At 43.7% G+C, this 19,542-nt stretch overlaps 1 protein-coding gene across 1 annotated transcript; it reads left to right on the top strand.

Annotated features, from left to right (window-relative positions):
- Window positions 1–464: 464 nt before the first annotated feature.
- GEM (GTP binding protein overexpressed in skeletal muscle) lies at window positions 465–7,208 on the top strand. Its single transcript, XM_009697460.1, has 5 exons — window positions 465–805; window positions 3,932–4,008; window positions 4,484–4,688; window positions 6,335–7,113; window positions 7,145–7,208. The coding sequence occupies exons 1-4, from the start codon at window positions 475–477 to the stop codon at window positions 6,610–6,612; spliced, it is 891 nt and encodes a 296-aa protein (XP_009695762.1). The 5' UTR covers window positions 465–474; the 3' UTR covers window positions 6,613–7,113; window positions 7,145–7,208.
- Window positions 7,209–19,542: the final 12,334 nt, after the last annotated feature.

Raw genomic sequence — 19,542 nt, 5'->3', positions numbered from 1 at the left:
CTCTTAACTGAGACAATGTGAAAGGATGCTACACGTCCAGCTGCATTGGGAGTTGGAGGCAGTTGGGACCGGTGCCTCTGTTTGCCCCCGGTTAATCACAAGGGATGGGGAGCCCTCCCTGGAGGTGCTGCTTTTTTTAGCAGGAACGCAGCTCCCTTGTAGGACAGCTCTGGTGAACGCTGCCCTTTCCTTCTCCTCCTGGGACACAGCGATGCCTCATTCGCTCCAGGGCTGGGCTGCACCTAGCGCAGCGTGAGCTTGTAAAGGCTAAACAAAGATAGGGTTTAGCACGTGAGGGTGGCATCATCCCTTGGAAACAGCCTCTGACTCACTCATTTTTCTTCTGTTGCATACTAGATCCCTATAGAAGAGCAGGATGTGTTGCCTCGAAGTTAATAAGAGAGTGTCAATGTGTTTCTAAATGTTTTGTGGGTAATGCTTGTGATTTCCCTATTTCTCTCTAGGGCTAAAAAAATGACCCTCAACAACGTTACCATGCGTCGCACCCACAACAGCAGCCTGCACCAGCAGCAGCGATGGAGCATCCCTGCTGACGGAAAGAATCTGCTGGTCCAGAAAGACTCCAATGAGTACAACCCACAGAAGCGCTACACCATAAATCCTGATGAATATTACAGGAGGAGCTGGTCCTCAGAGTCGTCTGACTCTGTCATCTCCTCTGAGTCTGGCAGCAATTGCTACCGAGTGGTGCTGATCGGGGAGCACGGTGTAGGCAAGTCCTCGCTAGCCAACATCTTTGCTGGGGTGCATGACAGCATCGACAGTGACTGTGAGGTGCTGGGAGGTAGGTCGTTATGTCCTGGGGTGTTTGTGTTTGCTTGCAATCAATCAGCTCTGCCAGTAGTAATTGGCATAGAAAAACAGAGAGGCCATTTAATCAAAAATTGAGGTAACAAACATTTGGATCTGATCATCAAAACTGATTCAACTCATCCATCTTTCCTAAGAAAACAAGAAAGCAAAATAAGATGAGTAAGATACTCGCCAACAATGACTGAAAACCTCTGAAAGAGAACAATTCAGATTTCCATGCTGTTTCATTCCAAAATACCTGTTGGAAGCTGCTTCATTCCTGCCTGTGGTGATGCTACACAACAGGCTGGTTCAGCTTTCATGCTGGTCCAACATTTGTGACACCACTGGCTCCACGGGGCTGACCCCAGCTTTCTATGGGGGAGAGAAAACAACTAAAGGTCCTTACGGTCTACGAGAATGAAATGCTTAGAAATAATACATAAGGAAGAACAGAAAAGCCATTGCTCAGTCCTTCAGTCAGCTCCAAAATATTTGCCATTAGAAGTCATGTCAGCTTTTCTTTATATAAACAAATTGCCTCAGCGTAGGCTGTATGGAGTTTGAGTAAAATATGTCTCCTCCTCATTTCACGTTACTTGCACAGCATGGGTTCCCCCGGGGGAAAAACAGATAAAGGTCCTTTGGCAGTGTAGGAAAATTCCATATGGCCCAAACAGGGGGAAAAGTCACAAGCTGTAGGGTTTTCTTTGATGCTTCCCCCTTGCTATCCTCCTCTGCTTTGTTTAGGTTTGCAAAATGTCTTTAATCCCAAAGATCAGATCATGCAGAAGGTGAAGCCATGGCACCAAGTCCTGAGCTATATTGTATGCAAGATGTTGATGTGGAAGGGTTTGCCGCAACAGAAATCTGCTGTGGCTCTAAGGACGCAGACGCTGTCACCTTGGGAGGACACACAGTTTACCGGCTGGTTTTGCTCATCAGTACGCAGGACTTTCCTCGTCACTCCCGTGCCCCTTCCCTCTCCTGCCCGCCCTCCTTTGGGGTGATGGTGCCAGCGCCAGCACAGACAGTTTCTGGGCTTCTCTTCCAGCCTTCAGTGGAGCACAGGCAGGATAGCTTTTTGTGTCTTTAACTCTCCAGTTAGGAGAGGTTTTCCCCAAGATTTAATACAGTCCAGCAACAGGAAGGTCAGACCCACATTTTCCCTGCTGTCACAGACTGGGGGCAAAAATCTTTGTGCCTTTGGGGGAGTTGAAGTTCCCCATGCTGCAGTGACTCTCAATCAGTTATTCACGTGGGCTTTCTCTTTAGCTTCTACCACCAACTTTCCCATAATCACACCAGATCCTCAACCTGGAGTATCCCTGATAAAAGCTTTCCTAGTGCTACTCGAGCGAACTAGAGTAGGACCCTTGGGCAAGCAGTCAGAAAATGCAGCTGATTTGCTTTGCCATGAAGCCATACGCTTTCCTCTTTCCTTCGCACTCCCAGCAATATCACTTGGAGTGTAGCAGTGACAGATTTTCAAGGCCAGCTCTGCTGAGGTATTGGAAAACTTGCTGTTGTTATCTCTCCTTTTTTAGTGTCAGCTTCAAAATAAGCATGAGATGAACTAATTGCTCACTTTCAGTGTGTCCTATATCCTGTGGAAGTTCCTTAGGATTGACCAAGGTGCAAATCAGTGCTGAATATGACCATTTGGGCATAATATTTTTGAGGAATGTGATGACATATTTGTAGCCTCTCCATGTGTAACAGAGTGGAGAAGGAGTCCTCTGGATGTTTTCCACTGGTACATACAGACCTTGTTGCCACGCAGATGCTCGGTCAGTTGGAGAAACTGTTCTCCAAACTTTAGCTTGCAAACTGGAAATTTTATTACAGGAGAAGATGGTTTCAGGATAGCCAACTCGCAGAGGGAATACAGCTGCTTTTATGGACAAGCTTTGCTACTGACTGTAAGATTAAGCTAACCGACGAACACAAATGTCATACTATTGGGCCTGCAAGGGCAACCACTCTTATTGATCAGCTCTATCTTTTCAATCTTGCCATTTTAAGCTGTGTCAAGCCTGGGCTCTTTTTTATTTTAGTTGAAATGTCTAATATTTTTCGGCTCATTCTTTAGCATGGATGTAGATTCCTGGCTTTGAGGAAAGGGTCTGATTACAGTTTAGGGGAAAGTTCACTCCGTTCATGCCCAGCAGAATTTTTATGAGGCAAGGGTTAAGACACAGTCTGATCTACCAGCGTGGCTGGGACAGACCCCTTAAACACTGCAGTGAGGAGGGTGGTATGCTCAGAACCCTAAGCCTGGCATTTTTCGCTGACCGGCAATGCAAGACTAGAGATGGGTCCAACCCCCTTATCGCTCACCCAAATGTCCCCAGGGTTGGGGAAAAGAGCAAAGATCAGTATTTGAAGCAGAAGCTAAACTGAGATTTCACAGCAAGGGTTAATCAAAATTATGAGTGGGAACAGCCCCCCCCCCAAAAAAAAAAAATAGAACTTTGTCACATGGCATTTATAATCTAGGTATGAAAAATAACTGAACTTCTGTGGTTTGTTGATTCTTTTGCTTTTTGACATCAAAGGTAATGTGGGAAACTGTAAAAATGGGAGAGAACTAGGACACAGCAGAAGTCTCAGTCTCTCTAAAACTCAACAGCTCTTGTCTCGCAACCCCCTGTCCTCACCGCTTGGTAGGCTGTCAGTTGTATTGCTCTCAGCAGCGGTGACTGTTCACCCGTAAACTGTCCGTGCTAAAGCGAAAGCAAATATTTTCCATTACTCAGCCTTGCTGGACTCTGCTGCTCCCATGGGGCAAATGTTCAGCCTGTGGTTCTTTCTTCCACTGGTTCTATTTTCTCCCTCCCACATAAGATAAAGAGAATATCAGCCAAAATAATGAACATTTCGTTTCCTGATCTTTCAGCCTCCTTCATCTATCATAGAAAGTAAGACAACCAGTAATGAACAGAGGGCAGGTTCAGTGCTGATGGAAATGAGGAAAGAACTGAATGTGAGCCAGCATAAAATTTGGCTCAATAACTTGAACTGTGAACAAATTATACATATTCAACTACTTGTTTTTTGTAATGAACGTGATGCCACAAAAATAGTATATTACCAACCTTTCTGCTTTTCTTTCCAGAAGACACGTATGAAAGAACCCTGATGGTGGATGGGGAAAGTGCAACCATTATACTGCTCGACATGTGGGATAATAAGGTACTTCAATTTGTTCTAGTCAAATGCCAAAAGAAAAATGCATATAAATGACTGCTAATATCAAAAGTAGGTATCTTTTGAGAAAGAAAGTAGGTGTTTTCCATATGTCAACATCAGGGAAGATATAGGATTAACCCCACCCCCGGCACCAAGGCAAGCATGCCTAGCAGCTCTGCAGCATGAGCCTGAGAAGCGCAAGCCTTCTTTATTTTTTTAATGATAAAACAAAACATTCAAGCCATTTTCCAGACCATGTTCATTCCAGTCTAAAGCCAGTGCAATGAATTATTTGGGGCAAGTGTTGCCCTCCTTTGCGGTGAAGTATTCATACCATCACCACATTGGAATTAGTTTTAGTATAACTGTGATTCAAACCGTACCCGTTACAGTTATTTTATCTGGATTCTCTAATATTATACTTTATAAGTAAAATCTGCTCTGGGCATATCGACGTCTGACCATTTCATTTGAACAGCGTGAGGGAGAATGGATTCGAGACCACTGCATGCAAGTGGGAGATGCATACTTGATTGTCTACTCCATCACGGACCGAGCAAGCTTTGAGAAGGCCTCCGAACTTAGAATACAGCTCCGCAGGGCACGCCAGAAAGAAGATATCCCTATTATTCTGGTTGGCAACAAAAGTGACCTTGTCAGGTGCCGTGAAGTTTCAGTGGCAGGTAAGGAAAATGATGAGTATAAACCCAACACAAATGTTAAGAGTCATGTAGTAGCTTTTGAACAAACTGCAGAGCTCTGGCTGAGGGAGTACACTGTGATCAGGACTGGGCAATAAAAGAGCAATAAAACAACAGAGGACTGGAACAGAGGGCAGAGGACTGGCAGGGGTCTGCCAGGTCCTTAAGCCTTCCTTGGTAATGCTGTTACACGTAGATAATCCCTTTCCTAAATTTATTAAGTACCATCATAAAATCAGCTTGAATTTCTTCCCTTCCAGCTCCTAGCGTAAGACCACTGCAGTATGTGATTTCTCTGGTAGCTGGAAATCCTTTGGATTTCCGATACATTTTTACACATAACGAGTTTAGCCTCCTTTATTCTTCTGCCAAAGATTATCTCTTTTTCTATAATCAGTTCTCTGTCCTCCTTGATAAATTAAAATGCCCTCGCACCCTTTGTTTTGCTAGTCTGGGCAGGGACTGTACAGCCTTTCAGGAGAGGTCTCCTTGCTGCCTTGCTTTGGGATGCTAAACCAGCCCTCCCTCTGCTGCACACAAATGAATAACCACTAAGCCCATAAATAGGACTGGAAAGACTGCTGGGAAAGCTGCTGCTGGCTCTCAAGGTCTGCCGTCAGTAAAATCTCTTCTTGGAGAGTCTTCCCTGAGGCTTAGGTGGCACAGCATAACACACAGCAATGCATTAGATGATATCATCTTGGCCCATCAGAAACATGGGTTCCTCTGCTCAGCATTTTCTTCTCTCTGCAGCTGTTCCACTCTTCTATTTCCCAGTTGAGCTAGACTTTTTTTCTTTCACTGAGGATGCGCATAGTTCCTCTGGCTCCTGTCACAGGTGCCCTGAATGAAGAGTCTGAGCTGAGGAGTTCATTGAGAGCACAGGGATGCCTATTTGCCTTCTCATTCCTCTCTGCCCAACTTGAAAAACCTTTTGAAAGATGGCAGGTGCATTCATGTCACTTTAGTCATCCTGGCAATGAGTTCACAGCAAGACAGAAGACGGAATAAATTGGCTTGTGTGTGAAAGACAGCTGTCAGGTTTAGCTTAGGCTCATGTAATTCGGGATAAGAACCATGATTTCAGATGTACCCCTAAAGCCAGAGACATAGTTCTGCCTTTATTTAAGCATTTTGTATATGTGTCTGCTCACACCAAAGTTGCTGCTGCCCCAAGATCCTGGTTTCCACCCAGAACCCATGGAGGAGGATTGGGCCCTCCCTCCTATGCTGTGCTGTGCACACGGAGGGTGCTGTCATCACCCTTTAAAGTGACTTGAGGGAGTCTGCACCAGGTGGTTTTGAGTCATTGCTGACCTCTCAGCCTTCAGTGTCTCGGCACAAGTCCATCAGCCCCAGCTCCCTTCACAACCGATGGCGGGGACTGGGATTTTCCAGGAGGGGATTCACCCCCCCCTCGCTGGGAAGGGAGTGTGACGCAGAGCAGATGAAGCATGGGCTAGCAGGCAGCATCAGGCGATTAGAGACTTATCCATGCCTATATTAGGCTTGAGGAATTCCCCCGATAGTGCTGGCTCCCTGCACGTGGCAACCTGCGGCCGCGTTGCCTCCCCTTGCTTGTGACACCTCGTGATGCCTCGTGACGTATCCACCTTGCAATCTTGCAGAGGGACGAGCCTGCGCTGTCGTGTTTGACTGCAAGTTCATCGAGACCTCGGCAGCTGTGCAGCACAACGTGAAAGAGCTATTTGAAGGCATCGTGCGGCAAGTCCGTCTCCGGAGGGACAGCAAGGAAAAGAATGAGAAGCGGCTGGCGTACCAGAAACGGAGAGAGAGCATCCCCAAGAAAGCCAGGCGGTTTTGGGGCAAAATAGTTGCCAAGAACAACAAGAACATGGCCTTCAAACTCAAGTCCAAGTCTTGCCATGACCTATCGGTACTTTAAGAATGCTGGACTCTGCCAGAGCTTGTGACATTTTGTGGACATTGTCTAACTATGTCGTGGGACAATCAATCAATCTATATTAGATTGGGCTATCAAAGTGACTTAGGTTCACAGTTGTGATTGTGATGATATGTGCTGGCATAAGAACAGCACAGTGCATGGAAATATCTCTCTTCCTTTTTTTTTGTCAGTAGTTTTAAAAGAAAAGTATAGACCAGAATGACCCAAAGTTTTGCTGGGAAGTGTTCTGGAATATACCTGTTCTTTCTCTTCTCACCTTTGGATTATAGTGTAAGAACCTCAAACCATCATGACTTGGGAAGTGAATATTACACTCTTTACTCTTTCTCCTTGTTATTATTATTTCTTTTTTAAAACTGTGTAAAGAATTGAGGAACTGACTGGGGATTGGTCCTTTGCCAGTTGGCTGGTCAGGCTTGAGCACCCACAGCTGAAAAACCTGTATTTTTTGTAGAATAGCCACCAAGACACTTGTTTATTGTGTTTGTTTGTTTTTGTTTTTTTTTAAAATGTTATTTCAAGGATTGATTTCAATGAGTTTACACATCTCTTTGAAAATATTTAAAGGAAAAATCTTATAATCAAACAAATTTTCCTCTCATATTTTCATATTATGGGACTATTTAAAAATCATAGTAAAATTAAAGTGCAAATTGTATCAAAGTGCATCAAGTGGAGGATGCCAAACCTTTATAAATCACCTGAGCTTTTTTAAGAAACCACATGGACTTCTTGTATCCAGCCTTGGCCTTTCTCTATGCCAGAGCTATGCTGTATTTATTGTTGTGCAAAATAACAAGCATTTTAGTGTTGAGGGGAAATGTATTTATTACCAAGTTTCTTAAAAGAATAATGTTAATTTTATTACTGTTTTCTATCTAATATCTTTTTTTCAGATATGCAAGTTTTTACTTACATGCCTTGTAATAAAATAAATAAAATATATGACTGCCTTTGAGCCTCAGTGGGAAATCCCTAAGAATTTTTTCAAGTTGAGAAAATATTTTGAATGCTGGGCAAGATTGCTACATGAAAAGTAGAGCAAGGATTCCTTACATCTCTGAACACAGGCTACTTAGCAACCTAAGATCACAAAGCAAGAATCACCCGGATCCGCAAAGCTATGAGTGTGCTGCATCCCTCATGTGCAAATGGGATTGTGGTGACAGAGATAAAAATAAATCATTCCTAAAAAAATGTATTTGGCCTTAAGCCTGAAAACACTTTAGAAATGTAGATGAGTACTGTTACCCCACTTTTGGAGACAAAAAGAAACTAAATGCTATATTCAGGGACAGAAAGTGGGTAGCTACTACCCTAATCCTCAATTACTGTTGGGTGTAATTGCGTTATTTTCCTCCTGACTGTGCTGGTTTTTGTGGGCACACTGCAGAGTTCAAGGTAGAGACACGGTCATTACATTTTGCTCACAGATGGCTCAGAAAAGCCAGGTCTCCAGCCTGGCAGCTCATCCTCCTTGATGATGAAGGCAACAAAATGTGACACTAATAAGGCAAGAATTGGGTTCCCCATCTTGGGCTGCACAGCTTTCATGCACCAACCGCTCTGGAAAGGAGTGAGCTTGCTGAGCGTTTGCCCAAAACTGCCTCTGCTGAGGGGATGACTTTTAGCAGTTCTCTAGGGATAAAATATCCTGTTGTAGGATGACTCTGTGCTTGTGTGGTATTCACATCTCCCTGGAAGGGAATTCCTGATCTAGAATAAACTGTTGGCAAGAACAGAAAACAACATTTTGAATAGAGCACAGACAAGACCCCTGTCGCTGGATTTTGAATGAATGGTTTTGAGTGGTCAGTGTGCAACTGAAGGTCAACCCAGAGCAGTCTAGAGAATGATACTCACTCTGATACCAGTTTTCAGAACTTTTCAAGTCTCAGAACCTTTTCCTCATTCAAGAATGGAAACAAAATCACACAAATTAAACAGATTTTAAAGATTATTTTTATGAACTGAAAGAATAGCTGAACACAACCAGCACATTTCCTTAGTCTATTCTATATCTGTCAAGCTATGGACTCAACCAAGCAGGTTTTGAAGAAATATAAATGTCCATGTTGACCATACAGCCTTTAGGGGTAAAAGCCATCCATGTTCACAGCAGCACTGGATGCATATATGGTACCATAAAAATTTGGAGTTACCTAGAAAGTTTTCATGGCCTCACTCGTCTCCTTCCACTCCTTCCTAGGATAACAAAATTTCCTTCTAAAGCATATGATTTTTTAAAGAAAAAAACCAGTGTGGTAGGCCCATTCCCCAGAGCCATCACAAGCTGCCACAAAGAGCCGTGCAGTGGTCATGCATGGTGTGCCGTACCACCACGTTTTTCCTGTGGCCACAGGGAACAGACGTCACTGCAAGTCTGTCTTGAACCAGGGCTGGTCCCCCTGAACAGCACAGCACTGTCTTTGGACTAAAACAATTTAAAGAGCTGCCTCTACCTTGCATGTCCCAGTCAACCTCCCGCTGACCCTCTTGGTCCACCCTGCAGGCTCCTGGCTTGCCTTGAGTCTTTGGGGAGAGCATGGAGGAAGCTGTGAGGTGAAGAACCACCACCAGCAGCATCGCCTCCACTAAAGCTGTTGCTTCAGTTCGGTCAGACACCGTCAGGGCACGTTACTGTCTGACCTCTGGATGTGGAGTGAGAGAGTTGGTGCTGAGCATCCACACTCTGCATGCTCCAGGGCTGTTCTTGCTTTGGACCTGGTCTAGCCTGGTCCTGTAGGCTGAACGTCCACCTGGGACTGCAATGCCCGAGTTGCACTCCTGAAGTGCATCGTGGGTTTCACCTGAAAGGGATCCTGGTTATCTGCTGGAATCTGCATGGCTCCAGCGAGCCGGGCACAGGGGAAGGGCCAGGGCTTTCTTCTGCAGCTTATGAGTTGAATCCGAGTCATGGTTTTAGCTGATCATCACCAGATTATCAAATACAGAAATGCGTACTATATATAACAGCTCGTGCACCAGGAATGACTAATTAATGCTAATTTAATCTGGAATGCTGGCATTTCAAACCCTTAATATCCACAGTCCCTCTGTTCATCTCAGATGTGAGTGTCCAAAGCCATGGAACGGATCGATCAGCAATTCCAATTACTGCTCTGGCTATTTATTCAGTCAGAGCTACAATGACAGATCCTAACGCGATAATTGCAATGCCGGTCCCAGAGATCTGGCAGCAGCTGTGGAATACGTGAGTCACAGCAGTGAGCGCACCAAGGCCAAAATGGCAAAACTCATGGAGTCCAAATAAAATAAAATAAATACAGAAGGGAAAAAAAAAAGTCTAAGAACACACAAAATGCCAATTATAGTGTAATAGCAGATATAAAAAGCTCTTTTTAGGAAGATAGATCAGATCAACAAGAGGAATTAGGGGGTATGTCCAGCTTTAATTAATTTAATCATGACAGATTAACTGCAAGGAGAAAGGTTTACTTATGCTTTGGGACAAAACTACACTAAGGAATTATTCATTGCTACGGCACTATGTGGGTTTGCAGGGTGCTACGTGCTTTTGGATTTGGGAGAATTATTGATAAAATCTAGTCAAGTACAAGAAATGCATTTTCAATAAAATCAATAGAGCTGTGGGTTTAACCCTCACACATACAAGCCTTTCAACCTCAACCCCTTGGAAAGCTTTAAAGACCATGGACCAGAATTATATCTCTTGGGCCTTTTGGAGTTCAGATGTAAATGGGAGAAAGGGTTTCTGACAGCAGCAGTCCTGGTGATGATGATGTGACCTACAGAGGGCTGCAGCAGAGGAAGGAAGCAGTTGCTTTCTGTGCAGTATTACCTCTACGATCAGCTACAGCTCTTCTTTCTCTCTGGGAAGGCTTTTTAGAGAAAGCTGTGGCACCCAGAGAAGAGACGAGGTGCTGAGAAGTGCTAATGATGTTTTACTGGTGAGATCCCTGGACTAATAAATTCGTGAATCTCCACAAGTGAATGCTGCAACTCATTCTTTGTAATGCTGCTGAAGACTGTAGAGCTGAATGTATTGCCTGAATCATTCCTGTGTCTGACCCACAAGCACAGGAGGTAAAAGCCGGTGAGAGCTGTGGGGCTGGTCCTCCTCTGACTCTTTTCTGGACTCACTAGAGGCTATTGCTCGGTTGGGAGGGCAAATGCTGTGGGCTGTGGTGGTGGGCAGCACATCACTGGTGTTTAACAGATGTGGCTTCCAGATGCACAAAGTAATATTTAATGAGAACTGTTCACCTTGCCTGCAGTCCCCGTCCATCCTGGTTCAGTGGGGCAGCACGGGACTGACAAGGCAGGAAAAAAACGTGGTTTCTTGGTGCTTGTCCACTTGTAGGACCCATGCACTGGTAAGCATGCGGTAGCACCCAAGGCACATGTGTCATCCTGTATTAAAATTATGCTAAATGTCACATCGCTGGTCATATTCCACCAGCACTTTTAAATGTGGCAGACTCTGTGGGAGATTTATACAGTGATCTCTAGGTATCTAAACATAGCCCCCTCCAGTTAAAAAGAGGAGCACCATGTTATGCTCTTCACTATGCTCCAGAAAGGCTGTGGAGAAGCCTTGCTCCTGCCATTGCTTCCAGAAGGGACCATGGGCCAGTGACCTGCAGGTGTAGGGATCCAATGTCGGGTAGGGACGGCTGCAGGAGATAGGGTGAATCCCAGCATCTGTCGCCACCAGAAAAGGAATGATGTTATTGTGCAGCCTGACAACCTCCCCACCTGCCCCCTCCTTGCAGTGCTCTCGCCCCAGAAATCTCCTAGACGTCACGGCGAGCCTCTCTCAGTGACCGACTCACACAGGGGCCTGCAATATTTCTGCATTTATCCTCTGCGATCACACAGGTAAGATCATCAAAGTAGCGGCTGTTTGCCTAGAGACACTGAAATTCAGTGCACTAATTTCTTGTGATTTTAGCAATTTTGCTGCAACAGGTTCCCTGCTGTCAGACAGCGAGGACGATGCACCCGTGTGAGAACACACCGGTCCTGCGTGGATCGCTTCACAGTGCCAGCGCTGTCTCATCACTTGGTTAATAATTTGCTAAGAAAACGATTAGCGTAACACACTTCCTCCAAGTTTTGAAACTTATATCTGTGTAATTTTAAAATCGAATTATTTTCTAAGTGACAGTTGTTTCTAGGCAGATACTCTGCACGTGTGTACCCAAAAGCCTCCAGTTAGACATGGGTTGCCCAGAGCTGAACTCTGACTGCTCTTTGGGCCAACAGGAGAAAGGGAGGTGGGAATTTGCAATGAGAAAATTCAGACTATCAGCGATACAGTGAACGATGTCCAACCTCAACTGCTACATCTGTACTGGGCAGGCACTGGGCAGGCAGCGCTCCCATGGAGGGGTGCGGGGGAGCACAGCGCAGCCCCTCTGGAGGAAGGACTGCCGGCTCTGATGAGTTTTGCACCCATTCTCCTCTGACTGCATGGGTTTCACTGAATTGCTTAATGGTTTAACTTCCGCTGAACTCAGAACAGACCTCAATAATTTTTTACGCGGCCAGGATGCTATTTCTGTGTCTACCTGTGGCTTTCACCAGCACGTGTGTATTTCTCCAATTCACAGCTCTGCTCTGAAGTTGCTCAGGATATATTTCCTCTCTAAATGTTGTTGAATCACTGAGTGATACCTAGTAGGTATCCATGTGCCAGGTACCCCTCAGGCTGTTGAAAGAGAAAGTGTGGAAGGAGCTTGCAGTAAATAAGGCAGCAGGTTAGAGACGTGATGGAATAAATATGCCGCCCTCACATCCCACGTAAGTGCTCTACCCATACAGAAATCCATCCTCTGATATTTTTGGCAAAGCAAATTGGTATTCCTTGCTTTATGGACTTCAGACTGCCCCTGGAGAATTATCAAAAAGGAATCTAAGGACCTAGTGAGAAGAAATGCCCTGCTGCTTTGGACTGGTGATGCTTCCAGCCCTGTGCTGTCTCTGAGACAGAGAGGCAAAGCAGCAATAGGAGATGCTGTTTAGGGATGTCACCTACAGGACCTTATGAACAACAGTTTTTCACTCACTTTCTCCACTAGCTTTGTGAAACTGAAATTATCAGTCATTTCCCCCTCAGCCTTTTCCTCTTCACACCGAAAAGTCCCAAACCTTTAGTGTTTCCCCTAAGGCAGCTGCTCCAACCACTGAACTGTGTTGCCCTTCTCTGTTCCTTCTCTAACACTCTCCTACCTGGGAGGCAGAGACTGCAGCAAATACTACTCGAGATGCTAGGTTTTAGAGAGTAATAAAACATTGTTTTCTTTCCTGCTTTCAGTACCCTTCTTGATCATGTCCCACGTTTGTTGGCATATTTGGCTGCCATTACACACTGTTTTCAGACTGCAGTCAACGGTGACTGGTCACCTGCCGTCTTTCTACCCACTCACTTGGTTTTATGAGATCCTTCATCACCAAAAATATTTTTTATGTAAACTACACTCCATTTAAATGTATTGAACATCTCTTTCATGCATTACTTTGAAAATGACCAATTTGTACTGCACATCTCTTGTCCTAATTAGGGATTTAAATACATACGTTTGGCTGCAGGGTACAACTCCTATATTCTGAGGGCAACAAAACTTGTCTTCATAAGGATTATTAGATTAAGGCCTTCCTGCAGATAAAAATCTTATACGGAAATCTGAAAAGAGGTGATAAGTTGGTAAAGGGCAGCTCTGTCACCCCTGCCAGTGTTTGGGATTGCATTGTGCCATGAGCAGGAAGAGGGACACCTGCAGCTGGTCCTTGCAGATGCTTGCTCAAGCAGGCAGTCCAAATTATGTTACTCACACTAGTGGCGTTTTGAGGACAAGACAGTGTCCTTTTTATTGAATCAAGAAAGGACTAAGTGCCAAAAAAGGATCTGTTGTTGGTTTTTTTGTGAGCAAGAAGATATGTCATTCTCTCACATGAAAAGGAAATACGTCATGGTTTCATCTGGTCCCTCTGATACTTTCTTTAAGGTGTGCTCTTATCTCCGATGGGTGGGGCCTGGAAATGTTCTGCACTTTGGCACACGCTGAAACAAGATATTGTATTGAGACTGAGCACAGACTTTTCTCTAAACTGCTCAGAGCTGGAGGCATGTTGGATGGAGAAAAATAAAATTTCTCTGCAAGTATAATTTTCCACTCAGGTTGTACAGGCAACCTCTTCGATATCTTGCGGTCCGGATTACCAAAAGCCATTAAAAGTGGCTACAATCCATGAAATATCTTGTAGATCCACTAGTTCACTCACATTTGCTCTGAAACAGTAATTTCATGCATACAATTTGGTTGGAAAGAGGCCTCTCTCAGCTGACAGCAACCTCAGGGTCAAGGATGACATCTTAATTTTATTCCTGATCCCTTCCTTGACTTCAGATCTGATTACAGCCAGGCTACTTAACACGTATCTCAGTTTGCCTTCTGCATGCTGAGAGCAGTACTGCCTCCTTTTCTACCACATGTGGTTGAAAGGTGTCATTTTGAATGCCTGGGCAGGACTCGATGCTGCCTGCTGCGTTTTGGGAGGCATGTTCCTCAGGAAGGAGAAGGTGACCTCCAGCCCTCGTGTGCAGCACAGTGCATCTGCTCCCCAGGGACCTGACGATGATAAGAAACGTGGGCTCTACCATGAGGAGGCTGAGGAATTATAGACCTGCCAGCTGGGAGAGGTCCAGGCAAACCTTGCCCGTGGTCCAGCTCCACATCTGAAGGTCACTACTTTAATAGTTCCTACCTGCAGTATTTCATCAGCATGGTGATTGAGCAGTTCTATTTAAATAGAAAAGAGAAATGACCAGAGTGCTTTAGATCCACAAAAGGATTTAAATACTTGTGTCTGGAAGGCAGGGCTTACTACGAGTACCATACGGACTGCGCAGAATATCTGCATCTCTGGTGGATGGCACTGGCTGCAAGGCTGCTGAAGTACAAGTTACCAGTGACGGTTCTGGTTTCCAGAGTGGTAACTTGGAGGGGGGAAATGCTTGTTCCTGGTCCTGTTGTGGGAGCCAGAAGATCTTGGTTACAACAGTCTAGACTGATGTATGCTACATGGTAGAGGAAACCATTCTGCAGAACTGTAGCCTCAGACACTGTGCAGGCTCTGTCGCTGTGCATTTACTGCAGTGATTCTGGCTAACCTTGGCAAAGTCTTTGCCAAAGTTTACTGAAATATGAGTAAACCAACAAACTCTTCCTTCTTTAATTAAAAAAAGAGTTTACCATGATGGCAGGCTGGTGTATGTAAGATATATAGTTATATAGTGTCGAGATTTTGACCTTGAACCATGAGATTAACAATTGCGTGTGTCTTCAGAAACCACGTTATTGTCTGCATGCAATATGTATTTAAAGAAGTTACAGAAATATTAACCACATTTACAGAAATAGAAGACCATAGTCAGCTGTTGACGCATATGATGAAGACTATCATAAATAACAGTCTAGCTAAAGGAAATGAAAATACTTTAAATCTGAATAAGAAAAAATTACAGTGTTTCTAATGTGACTCTCCACGGATCTGCAAGGGTTTTAGCACAGCAGAAGCCTTCCAGCACAGCACCTCTGAAAATCTCCTGGAAGACCCCGTACCACTGTGCCCCTGCTCTGCCTGCTGAGGTCCTGCCATCCTGGGCGGCGTAAGTAGCACCAACGCTACTCACTTCATAGGGCTTCTCTCTCTGGTCAGATCTTTGCTATTTTGCAACAGGACTTTGCATCAAAAGTTGTTGGCAAAAAGCGTGAAGCCAGACGTGCTGCCCAGCTACCATCCAGCTGGTCTGACAGCAGCCCCTTGGCTCTAAGGGCTCAGCTGGAAGCCAGCCCCTGCCAGTCCATATGTCCTCGGCAAACAGGGCACGTACAAGTAACGACCACAGACTCCTTGTCAAACTGGCAAGCAAGGACCTTGAAGGGCATACAAGAAGTACAAGTTTCTCTTTGTGAAGAAAAATGAAGGAGTGAGCTAATGACCTGTTGGTTTTGAATTCTCCCAGGCCAATATAATTAAGGTCCTTGAGAATGTTGCGTTTTCTTTTCCTTCTTTTATTTTCACCTTTTTCTTATCTTCCTCTTGTAAGTCTTCCCTTTCAAAGTGCATGCAAATGTGAGTTGGATGTGGCTTGGTACCATAACACAGCCAGCCAGAAAGTTTCCTTTCTGCCTATAAGGATAGTAAGGCAATGGCCGGAGTGAGATATATTATTATTTGAATCGGTAGCAATGCACAGGGCCAGCATCCCACTCAGAAGTGCTGATAGAGCAGCAGGCAATGAAGGGAAGAGCAGGTTTGCTCTGTGCCAGATGCCCACTTAGCTCAGCCATGCTGGCTCCTGTGGGCGACGGCTGTGCCCTGGTTGTCACCACCATGGCTGGTCCCACATGTTCCTCCTGGAAGCCCTCCTGGAGTCACACGGGATCATCACAGCTCTTGTCCTCAGAACTAAATTCTATTTCTTACAAAATAATGTCTCTGTCATGCATCTAGAAACTTTTTTCCTCCTCTTAAATAGCTCTACTCTTCCAACAAAAAGCCAACTGCGTGCTTCGTAACACTGGCCAAGAGAACTTCCCCAGCGATGGACTGAACTCTAGCTTTCATCAGTAGAAACCACCATAAAAATAAGTCTTGATTGCAGTCGTAATCCGCATCTTGTGTAGATCCTCACATAATAGTCACTGTTGTCTAAATGCAGAACCAAAAGTCACATATGGAAATCCCCAATAGCATCAAAACATATTTCTGGGAGACCTCTGATAAAATCTTTGATTTTTTTTTAAAATTTGATAAAAATTAGTAACAAAAATTTAGAACAGTACTATGGATACAAGGAATTGTACTAAAGTTACAAAGTGTTTATATTAAGCCTATAAGAGATGAAGGACGAATGCTTACAAATAAATTAAGAACACATGCATTTATATGTTATAGGAATAAAATATTTATTATTTATAATAGACAATAATGGTATACTATTTAAACAGATCTTATTTAACATTTATGTAACGTTCCCTTCCATGTGTCTTTCGCAGCATTTCTACTGTGTCAATGCTTGTGCTTACTTAACAAACTGCTTTCCTTTCTGCAAGTAACCTAGAAAATATCTACATAAAAATATACACACATAAATTCCATAGTACCTAGATATTAAAAGCAAAGAAAAACAAAGTTAAAGCCATCAAAACTGACATTCATTCTTAAAGTGTAGCAGAAAGTCTGCCAATGTGGTATATTTAAAACTGAATTCCATAAGCAGCCAAAAATAAAGAACAAAAACAAAATAAGGAAAATAAATTTGCTTCTGCCATGCTCACCAAGTTTAATTTAGTAAAAACCTGCAGTGACATGAAGTTACCAATTCCAAGAGTAATTAGCCCTCTGTAGGAATTAACTGTAAAAATCCTGTTATAGTCAAACTATATACACACAACTCCAACTTTCGGCTGAAATGCTATACCGTTGTCAAAACCTGGTACTTCTCTCACACCTGTTTTTAAAAAGAACCAGAATATTAAATGCAGTAATAGGCTTGTGTTTCCTTCTTTCTTTTTGAGTTAAGATGTTAGTGGAAACAAAAGGGCTCTTAATGGGGGATTAATAAAATAACCTACTTTGCATTTTTTAAGTAGAGAAAATTCAATTCTTAGTAAAAAAAGACTTTTAAAATAAAATTATAATTTAAGAGAGAATTAATAAAAGTGTCAATGGCTGCCAAAGGTGATCTTGCAAATAGTCAATACTGTTGCAGTTTTTAGAAATGATTCCTCCTTTGCTGCCCGCTCCACTGGAAATTTCTGCCTTTGCAGCAGAGGGAACATCTCCAAATGCCTCGGTTGGTGTTGTGCAAAGCACTGCGTGGTGCTGTCAATGAAGTTGACTTGGACATAAGATGTCAGAGTTTGCACTTAAAGCAGCTGAGGCTTAAAGGGAGCACCCTCCCTCCAGCACAGCTGGCCAGGGCCAGGAGGGTGCACACCAGCACCCACCTGGGAGTGCCTGTGAATGGCTGCTGCCCCCCCTAAACCACTGCCATGAGAGCGAAAGTGATGGAAACACCTCCTGACTAGCTTTTCTCAGTTTCTAAATAGGAGAAATTAAAAAAAAAATAAAAAATTAGGCACTTTTGCACAAGTTACGCAGCACCGTAAACCAAAAAAAATGCAAATAGATTAAGACTAAGAGAAATTTAGCAAAAAACTATCAAAGGCAGAAATCCGAAGACTGAACTAAAAATTAAAATGTTTTTGAAATAGATAGGAAGGTAGCTAAACATCTTTTGGGCAACAAAGGACAAAAAAACCCCAACAAACTCCAGTTTTATTAAAGAACCCCATCCAGCTACCACAAAGAGCAATACCCTCTCTTCACCCCATCTCTCCTCTCTGTGATCTTGTCACAGGAGATTGTACGAACATCGAAGACATCGGACATGTATCGCTTTTCTTTCTACATTAGCTGCTCATTATGCTGTTTAACTTTCCAGCAAAAGTCATTCATAAAAACGTACTATCAGCACTACTCTTTCACAAACATAACTCAAAGTCCTTAGACTGATAACAACCTCTTTATGCTTTAGATTAGTTAAAGATAGGAGCTAGATATCTCTGTAGTTCCAAACAGCATAGTAATTCATTTGAAAAATACACAGAAAGTTCAGACAAAGTTATATTTTTATTTTCTGAGCACACTGTGTTGAAACAATCTTATTTTTTGTTTGATAGCTTCTATAATTCTATGAATATGCAAGAAGTTTGCTTTTGTTCAAAGAAAGTCTAATCTTCATAACTATAAAGAAACAACATGAGTCACACATCAAAAGGTGAATAAAAAGACATTCATGTTGTTCTTATTAAGACCTTTTTGAGCCTATCATGGTATTTTGGGGCCTGAGTTATGGTTTCTGAACTCCTGGAATTGGCAGCAGCACTACTTTTGTGGAAAGGAGATAGTTTTTCTTACAGAGATCTTGCAGAATTGGATTAATCCAAGTCTGCAAAATACTTGGAACTTCTATAATGCATTATCTAAATGTAAATGTATCGTTAACCGGTAATTGATGTAATTTATTTAATATCCCATGAAATTCTGGGTCCACTCAGCACTTACAGAAGATCTATTAAAACCAAGAAGTTCAGGCAAACTGTTCTTCAACAGGCTGGTTTTTGTTTTATAGATGTGCTACCAAAGTGTGCTGGTCTCCCTTTGGACTGGGAGGAGAATCCGCCCGACAGCAGGGAGCTTGCTGGGTGCCGGGGCCCTTGTTTGCTCAGCCCTGCCCTGCTGTACCCGTGATGGGGATATGGTCTGGGAGGGAAGTAGCTATGGAAAGGAAATGCAAACCTGGAAGCGGACTAGAAGTGTTGCTGTGACCCAAGCCCAGCCGATCACAACACTGGACTGTCTAGGGTAAAAGGAAATGGCTTTGCGCTTCTGTTTCTTAGTGAAAATTTTAACCTTGTGTTTGGGCTCCTCGGGAAGAAGTCTGTTCTGTGTTCGTGTTGTCTTTGACCGTGAAATTAACCCCTGAATGTACAGCATTTAGTTTCAGCTTTGCTGATCCTGGATCCCTGTGGTCTAGGATGGACGTTGGTACCAGCAGCCCAGGCCAGCACCACTGCACATCTGCTCACGAGCGCTGCGATGTTAAAAGCACTGGTTCGTCCCATGGCTGCACTGACCTTGAGATGCCAAAAGGCAGAGGTAGCTCTGAATTGATGATTTTATCCTACTGACTGCCCTTTTAACTTGAAAGTTGATGAGACAGATGCAAGTTTGAGACTTTAATGTGGGAGATGAGGGAGGGCGTTAAGTCGTGCAGTTTCCATTAATGTCAAGCAAACAGAGGTGTATGTTCAGGGAGGCATTCCCATATAAGTCACAAATGAGGCAGGG

The sequence above is a fragment of the Cariama cristata genome, unplaced genomic scaffold (assembly GCF_000690535.1).
Source record: "Cariama cristata isolate BGI_N322 unplaced genomic scaffold, ASM69053v1 scaffold14883, whole genome shotgun sequence".
In the NCBI taxonomy this organism is placed as follows: Eukaryota; Metazoa; Chordata; class Aves; order Cariamiformes; family Cariamidae; genus Cariama; species Cariama cristata.
This window is presented reverse-complemented; position numbering and strand designations above follow the sequence as displayed.